The sequence below is a fragment of the Raphanus sativus genome, chromosome 8 (genome assembly GCF_000801105.2).
Source record: "Raphanus sativus cultivar WK10039 chromosome 8, ASM80110v3, whole genome shotgun sequence".
NCBI lineage: Eukaryota > Viridiplantae > Streptophyta > Magnoliopsida > Brassicales > Brassicaceae > Raphanus > Raphanus sativus.
In genome coordinates this window covers 18,600,170-18,609,717 of record NC_079518.1, presented here as the reverse complement: position 1 = coordinate 18,609,717, position 9,548 = coordinate 18,600,170, and the positions used below count along the sequence as shown (strand labels likewise).

Here is a 9,548-nt window from a genome sequence, read left to right as displayed (position 1 = left end):
GGTTAAGAACAAACTGGGTGTTACGGTTTCGTATGCTACGGCTTGGAGGGGAAAATACAAAGCTATCAATGATATGCGTGGTAATCCAACAGAGAGTTTTGCTAGACTGCCGTCTTACTTGCACATGTTGAAAATGTTGAATCCTGGTACTGTTACGCACTTACTAGTGGATGAGAAGAACGAGTTTAAGTATGTGTTCTTTGCACTCGGAGATTGCATTGAAGGGTTTAATTCCATGAGGAAAGTGATAATTATGGATGGAACTCATCTGAAGGGTGTGTATAAAGGAGTGCTTCTTATTGCCACTGCTCAGGATCCAGATCATCATCATTATCCTCTCGCTTTTGCTGTAGTAGATGGTGAGAAAAATGCAAGTTGGAGATGGTTTTTGTCTACATTGAAAACCTTGATACCAGATGATCCTCAGCTTGTATTCTGTACTGATAGAAACCAAAGCATCATCAAGACAGTACACGAGGTCTACCCATTGGCGATCCATGGATATTGCATATATCACTTGGCTAATAATGTGAAAGGAGCATGCAGCAATGTTAGGAAAGATGTGGTTGCTCATAAGTTCAAAAAAATTGCTGGTATTTACACAGAAAAAGAGTTTAGAAGAAAATATACTGATTTCAGAAGAATGTATCCTCAAGCTGCCAAGTATCTGGATGAGAGTGTTGATGAGACCAAATGGGCAAGATGTCAATTTCCAGGAGCAAGGTACAATATAGATACAACCAACACTGTTGAATCTATGAATGGTGTTTTCAAGGAAGAAAGGAAATATGCATTGCTGCCAATGATTGATCAGATCGTGGGGAAGATCATAGAATGGTTTAACAAATACCGACAAATTTCTGTAGGGGTTCCACAGAGGCAGCTACTTGTCCCACGTGTGCATGCGGAATTGCATGCGAACTGTCCGATTGCAAGAACACTTCGTGTGGAGGTGCTAGACACATTTGAACGCACGTACAATGTTACTGGTACGGACGGGAAAGGTTATTTGGTTGATTTGATTAACAAAAGATGTCATTGTCGGCATTTTGAAATTGATCGATATCCTTGTGTGCATGCACTTGCTGCTATCATGAAGTATTGCAAAACTACAACAGATGATACACTGGAGCAGTTGGTTGAAAATTATTGTTCTAAGTATTATTGGATGGAGCAGTGGACATTAGCATATTGTAGAACAATATATCCAGTGCCTCATCATTCATCCTGGCAAGTTCCTCAAGAAATACAATCTCAGGTTGTTTTCCCGCCGTATGTGGACAAAAAGAAAGGAAGACTACAAACTACGAGATTCCCATCTGCGGGAGAATACCGGAGGAAGAGAAAGAAAACATATCCACCATTCTCGGAGTGGCTTGGTGACAGTAGCGACAAAGATGACAGCGATAACGATGACATCGACTACGAAGAAAGCAACAGTGAGGGAAGTGACAGTGAGGGAAGTGGCAGCGAGGAAAGTGGCAGCGAAGGAAATGGCGACGAGAGAGGTGGCAACGAAGGAATTGATGAATGAGTCTTACTTATGTGTTATGAAAATTTCTTATGTGTTTTGAGTCTTATGTATGTGTAATCAAACTTATTTATGTGTTGTAGGACTTATTTATGTGTTGTGAAACTTATTTAGATGATGTAGAACTTATTTATGTAATGTGTTGTTTCTGATAGGTACGACAGGTACAACTGATAAAACTTCATATAATATAAAAGTCATGTTTCTGTGTTGTCATACCGGTACAACTAGTATAACTATTTGATGTAATACTAGGACAACTAGTACAACTACATTATATATACGAGGAAGGAAATACTGGTACAACTGGTAAAACTTCTTCAAATATAACATTTTAAAACTCCATTTGGCTTTTTATAATTAAACAACAACATACTATACAAGTTGGAATGTCCTTAGAGTGGTCCACCCTAATTATTTGAAGTTTTACCATTTTTTTTTCAAATTATTACACAATCAAATAACTTTCCATGATCTACCTTGTACATTAAAGGTTTGTTTACTAGTTTGTTCATTATATTTTTAGAAAACTTACACATAATATATTTTAACAAAACTAAGTATTCCTTTGTATGTGGTTCTATGCGTATAAGAATTGAAAGGTTGTACAACTGAGTTATATATATTTTTAATGTCGTACAACTACACATTACAAATTTTCTACCAAAATACGACTATGAACAAACCTGTACAACTCAAAATCTGGTACAACTATGTATTAGATTGTACAACTAAAATACTAGTACAACTACTTGTTAATAATTTTGTTATGTTTTAGTTGTTTTTCACGTTTTAAATGTGTGACATGTTTTAAAAACATTAGTTGTACCTTCTTTGATGTAGTTGTACCAGTTGTATACGTCAGAGTAATTTTGCCATAGTTTAGTTGGTAGTATTAGTTATACCAAAATCTGTCAAGTTCAACAACAATATGACAAACACAAGTTCACTACTAAATCAGAACACACAAGCTCTATGTTTCACAAAAGCAACACTAATTCTTAAGTTTTACAACAACACAAGTTTTATGTTTGGCAAAAGCAACACCAACATCCAAAAGCAGCATAAAGTTTTAAGTTCAAAATACAAGAAACACCTAAATTACTACTTCTCAACATATGGAGACTGCTTCATACGAGAAGGCTTTGGCACCCTTTTCGTCTTCTTCGGTGAATCTTCTTCAGCATCTCCATCCATTTCATCCGTAGATTCTTTCTCCGAAGCTTTCTCCACAGCTTCTTTCTCTGCAACTTCCTTCTCCGAAATTTCTTTCTCAAACTTCTCGGCAGCTGCTGCCATCACTTCAAGATCCTCTACAAAATAAAATAAAATCAAATCACAGCTAAGTTACAATAAAAATTACGACAAAATACTTACCTTGCAGTGCGTGCTCGGGCTCATTCCCAACATCCTTGGTGGCTTCCTTATCAGCATCATCTTCTGCCATCTGCTTGGGTTCATTCTCACCTTCCTTTGCGGCATTCTTATCAGCATCAACCTGGCTTTCTTTCTCAGGCTCATCCTCTCCATCCTTTGTTGCCTCCTTATCAGCATCATCTTCTGCCATTTGTGATATCTTTATCAGTATCAACTAAAATAACAATATATAAGGTAAATCATATGTCTTAAAAACTGACCCTAATAAATAACATCATAATTTATACCATTTTCTCGGCCTCCACCAGTGTCAAAACGATCATGATCAAACAAGTCCTCCATGTTTCCAAATCCGTCCCTCAGATTGCGGTAATCTTCCATACTCTTTATTCTTGCTTCCAACTTAAAAATTATGTCATCTCTCACCTTCATGTCTGCTTCCAACTGAGCAACTCTTGTTTCCAAACTCTCACATCCTGCCTCAGTTTCCTCACATACCCTCGGACCCTCAAGATCTTCACAAATCCTCTCAGGCTCATGTTCTCTCTTTCGAGTATTGACATCCATCTTGTACAGATCCTCCCAAAGAATCTTTACTTGGTCACGAATAATAATCTTGTTCCAACCATCGACAATTAGGTCATCCTTATCCCCATCATCTTCCAGCTCAACATCATCCCATAACCCATCATCAAAGATCTCAACTGATAGATCTGTCTCATTTCCAATTGGTTTCAAAATACTAGAAATTTCCTGAAAAAATAATGAAAATATCACACATTAAGGTAAAAATATGAAGACTTGAAAAAATGACACAGAAATACACTTCAAGTATATCACCTTTGTTTCTCCTAGCTTATCATATATCTCGCTCAACGCATATCCTGACGACCCATTCCCTAGGAATCTCGACTTGCACATTCTTGGACAGCTATCATCAAATTCTTCAACATCTTCTCTAAAATTTTCCTTCAGCACTTGGATACTTTCAAACGCCAATATCTGCACACCATATTAAACTAACATATTAGTAACAAATTATACATGTTATATGCCATTCAGTTAACAATTATTACCTCTAGTGGGTTGATAAACCCAGGAAATGTCCAAGTACGCTTTACAGTTGGAATCTTTCCTCGAAAATGCTTCACCATATGTTTTATCTCATTCAAGGAGTCGTCAAAGGTGAAACGCCCCCATGGAAACGTGTGGCACACCCGAAGATCATTAACCATTCGGAGAAGAAAATGGTCTATAGGGGTTTCATACCTTGATCTTTGAAAAATGACTGTGGCCAAGAAATAAAGCACAGCCATCCTCAACCGTTCATGACTACCATCATATTTCATCGCCTTTAGCTTCTTTAGGACATCAGCCGGTGTCACTTTTAGTACAGGAGGATCGTCACCCTTCTTCTTTGGTGGTTTCTGAAAGTACTTCTTAGCAAACATCAAACTCCCTATGCTCTCATAGTTTTCTGGATATGTGTGGCAGTATAGTCCTGATATAAGGCCATGTTCTCTGATGGAGTAACGAATGGGAACCCCATTTACCACAAACCAAGCCTGTCTCTTCTTGTCGACTTTTATGGTGCGAATTAATAACATCCACAATCCCATCACCTTTCTCCTTGAGGAGCACTCCATATGGAAAATATGCTTGAACTGTGGGTGCTGGTAAAACCACTTCTTCTCGGTTGCATGAAAATTGTCAATCAACTTGATGAAATGCGTTTGATGACACCTTGAAGAGAGCTTACAGTGTTTCCCATATTCGGCTGGTTGGAAGTAAAACCTGTGTGGTTTGATTGCTCCTCCAGCCAACCCTACAAAAATATAACATTAATACAACTGAAATCTAAAGAGTTGTACTGGTAATACAAGTTACACTAGTTACGCAAGTGCTAGTTGTACGAGTAACATAAGTTATACATATACGAGTTATACTAGTAATACACAAGTTCTGCTACAGTCGTAGTTTTACGAGTATTACAAGTTGCATACTTAAGTTTGTTTAAGTTGAACGAGTTATACAAGTAATACAAAAAGCAGTAGTACAAGTTATACTACTTAGATTTGTTTTACTTGGAGCTACATATGTTCTAGTTGTACGAGTTATAAAAATAATATGTAGGATAGTTGTACGAGTTATATGAGTTACATATGTTCTACATGTTATGCATATAATAGTTGTACAAATATTACTTATTAGATAGGTTATAGTTGTACGAGTAATACTAGTTATACAAATAACAGTTTTACGAGTAATACTAGTTATACAAATAACACTTGTACAAGTTTCACTAGTTAGATAATTACAAGATGTACAAGTGATACTTGTTTTACATATTACAGTTGTATAAGTGAAACGAGTAATACAAAACTGTCATCTTCTAGTTAGATTTCTAAGAAGTTGTACCAGTTATACAACTTTTTCATTCATAGTTGTATTAGTAAAATAATTTAAACTTCTTCATTTGTACAAGTCACACTTATCTTAAGTACTACTAGGTTTACAATAGTTGTAACATATTACAAAAACTTATTTCAAAATGACTTCTTACCATAATTTGCTCTTCTGTAGCGTTAGGTTCTCGTGATGTGGGAGGCTCACCATGCGATCCCATTTCCTCATTGTCTCCTTGTTCTGAAGAAGGTGTCCCGCCCTTAGTGGAAGGCCCAGAGAGAGATGCATCCGGAGGATCTTCTTGGTGGGTCGGATTTTGTGTCTTCGTTGGTGGAGGATCTTCTGATGTGACTGGTGGTCCTAAGGGTGCCTCCTCATTGTCGGGTTGAGTAGGAGAAGCGGCTAGAGTAGGAGAAGCGGAGGCAGCAACCGGATTTGGTTGAAGTTTTTTAGGGTTACAGTTTGAAGTGAGATGCGGCCGCTTCGTGGGTTGAGACGATGACCCACCGTCGTCTGCTTCGTGTTCCTCTGCCGGAGACGATTTGCTCCGCTTCTTCTTTCCCGTCGGCATTTTCGTCGTCTTCTTAGCCGGTTCAACCTTTTTCTTCTTTGCTGGAGAAGATTCCTTCTTCTTCTTTGGTGGGGATTCTTTCTTTTTCTTGGTGAATCTTAGTTTAGATGTCATTTTCGCTGGTAGAATTGATGAGTGAAGATCGAAATGTTCAGAGATCGTGAAATGAAGAAAGTGGGGAAGTTGTGTTACAATTTAGGGATTTAGGGAAATAGGACGGGTCCTGATTTTAGATGGGTCGGGTTTATGGGTGGGGATAGTAAGGACATGGACTGTAAATAAATCAAAATCGTTTGGGCTTTTAGCTATTTCCCCTTGTTATGTATTATAATTTTAATGCAAAATAAAAACAAATTAAAACAGGGTCACGAGAGAATACTTCGACATCCATTTGGGTCACCAGGGAATTTGATTCTAATATAGCCTTGTTAACATGATTGTGCCCAGTTTAGAGAAGTATCTTTAAACATTGTATTGATCAGTTTTGTTTTTGGTTACAAAGGGAAAAAAAGTTGGTAGGAGTACAGAGTTGTTGAAGCTAGAAGATTTGATTGAACAGCTTAATGGGAAAAAGTGCCTATTTCAACATAAACTTTACGTGTCGTGCCTATTCCTGCACGAACTTTGTAGCAGTGCGTATTCCACACTGAACTAAATTTTTTTTTTTAAATACTATATGAACTTTATGCGTCGTGTCTATTCTTTCACGAACTTTATAGTAGTGCGTATTTCACATTGAACTAAACAAAAATAAAAAAAAATACTGCATAGACTCTCAAAATAGTGCTTATTTCAATATTGAGCGTTAAATGTGTTAGTCATCCGTTAATTTATCAAAACAACGTCATTTTGAATAAATTTTGTGAAATTAAAAATCAAAATAAAATATAGACTCATAAAATTGTGCTTATATATATTGACTGTCAAATGTAATAGTCATCCTTTAATTTACCAAAAACCTCTCAAAATTGTACTTATATATTGACTGTCAAATGTGTTAGTCATGTTTTAATTTATCAAAAGATTTTATTTTGGATAAATTCTATGAAATTATCCGTCAATTTGTAATTTTTTATTTTTTATAAAATCTATCAAAAATGACGTTATTTTGATAAATTAACGTATGACTAACACTTTTGATTTCCTAAACAGAAAAATACTAACACTTTTGACGGTTAATGTACATATATATATGACTACACTTTTGATTTGCTGACAGAAAAAAGACGAACACCTTTGACGCTCAAAATCGTGATTATATATATATATATTGACCGCCAAAGATGTTAGTCTTTCTTTGTCAGTAAGTGAAATGTGTTAGTCAAGTCATACATTAATTTATTAAAACAACATCATTTTGGATTATTTTTTTGTAAGATGAAAAAATTAAAAAACGACGGACAATTTCATAGAATTTATCCAAAATAGTCTTTTGATAAAATCAATGATGACTATTACTTTTGACAGTCAATATATATAAGCACAATTTTGAGAGTGTATTTTATTTTTAATTTTTAATTTTTTATTTCACAAATTTATACAAAATGACGTTGTTTTGATACATTAACGGATGACTAACACATTTAACACTCAATATTGAAATAAGCACGATTTTGAGAGTCTATGTAGTATTTTTTGATTTTGGTTTTGTTCAATGTGAAATACGCACTACTATAAAGTTCGTGAAGGAATAGACACGACGCATAAAGTTCATATAGTATTTTTAAAAATTTGTTTAGTTCAGTGTGGAATACGCACTACTACAAAGTTCGTGAAGGAATAGGCACGACGCGTAAAGTTCATATTGAAATAGGCACTTTTTCCCAGCTTAATGCTAGGACTGTTGCTGCTTCACCATTCTCCTTTGATCTTAAAAGGGATGATGTGGAAGCCTTTTTCAGTCAGTATGCAAAGGTAATTTAATTATAAATTTGGAGAAAAATACTAATAGTTACTGTTTATACAAATTTTTGATATATGTATGTGTGTTCTTTTTGCAGGTTAATAGTGTGAGGTTGCCTCGCCATGTTGCAGAGACGAGAGTGTTTTGTGGCGTTGCCTTGGTAGAGTTCCCTACAGAAGAGGAAGCTCAGAATGTTATGAAGCAACAGTTGGTCTTTGCTGGCCACGAGTTAGAGATGAAACCAAAGTAATCCTTCTTTCTCAATTTCATACTGTTTGTTTGGATGCGTTTTACTTAAAACGATGATATTTTTCTTTACAGGAAAGAGTTTGATGATGAAAGGAAGAAAGATGAAGAGAAGTTTGCTGACTACCGTCCTCAAAAGGGTTCTTCAAATCAGAAGAACGGCTCTGATCATAAGAGCGGTTCTGACCATGAGGCAAAGTAGGAGTTTTCTTCTTGTCTTTTTGTTGCTATTAATGTTCTTCGAACTGACTATGGCTGTTTTGTTACACCTGTAGCTATCCCAAGGGTTTGATCATTTCATTCACTCTAAAGCGCTCAGCTGAAGAAGGTACCACAGAAGAGAAGAGTTCTGAAGAGCCAACTGCTAAGACAATGGATGAAAATGACTCAACAACGGACAAAGAGAACACTGATCAGGTTCAGGGCCAAGGAGCAGAGGGCGAAGATGAAGAGGAATATTCAGAGACTAAAAATGGGGAGAGAGAAGAAAAAGGTGCTTTAGCAACCCATAAAGATAATAAAGATGTTGTCTTGCGTGAAGATCTCAAGGCCGTTTTTGGTAAATTCGGTGATGTCAAGGTAACAACATAACATACTCTGCTAACACACCTTTGTTCATGTTAGCATTTTGTCATTCCGTTTAAATATATATATATATATATATATATATATATTTTGTCTTATTACTCAATTGTTTTGTTTTTTTCACCGCTGTGAAGTTTGTGGATTTCAAAATGGGAGCAGAGACGGGTTATTATCTGAGGTTACCTGAGGTTTGATGAACCAGAAGCATCCCAGAAAGCACGTGCAGCAGCAGTATTAGCTAAAGAAGGTGGACTAGCCGTGAAGAATTTCATAGCTGTCCTAGAACCTCTTGCCGGTAAAAAACAAAAAAGCACTTTCTGAACTTCCATCTTATCTTTAACTAATACTTGTTCTGCTCTTTCACTTTCATATTATTTGTAACTCTATACTTTTTCTGTTTGAATTAAAATGTGTATATTTTTTTTGGTGGCAGGCGAAGCTGAAAAGGAGTACTGGGGTCTCCTTCGTAGCAAAGACAAGGGTGGCCGTGGAGGAAGGTGAGAGTACATTAAATTTAGTTTTGTGACAACTAGGTCCAATCCAAACTATGATCTAATAATATTTACTTTGGTTTGCTTGCTTAAAAGTTGTGGGGGTTGGTGTGTGCAGGGGAGGAAAACGAGGAGGAGGGAGATCCGGGAGAAAGAGGGGATCTGATTCGCCTGGTGGTCGCTGGAACAAAGCTCAGAAGGTGGAAGCATGATGATGACTGACAACTCTTTTCTAGTGACTACTTGCTTCTCTGCTTTTAATATATTTTGTGGTTGCCACTTTTATCTACTTGGCAGTCAGAAACCTTTATTATCTACTTGTGAGTTGTGACTTGTTGGCGTGGCGTAATGCTATGACTAGAAATCAGCAAGGCAAATTTTGTAGTATTTTTTTTTTTGGCCAATTTTACATAAAGATCCTATCTGGTTTCGTTTGTA

The 9,548-nt window shown here is 36.4% G+C and overlaps 1 protein-coding gene across 1 annotated transcript; it reads left to right on the top strand.

Annotated features, from left to right (window-relative positions):
* Nucleotides 1–6,152: 6,152 nt before the first annotated feature.
* Nucleotides 6,153–8,914, top strand: LOC108820004 (la protein 1-like). Its single transcript, XM_056992917.1, has 6 exons — nt 6,153–6,159; nt 7,654–7,799; nt 7,886–8,034; nt 8,110–8,232; nt 8,310–8,613; nt 8,754–8,914. Exons 1-6 carry the CDS (start codon nt 6,153–6,155, stop codon nt 8,811–8,813), a joined length of 789 nt encoding a protein of 262 aa, XP_056848897.1. The 3' UTR covers nt 8,814–8,914.
* Nucleotides 8,915–9,548: the final 634 nt, after the last annotated feature.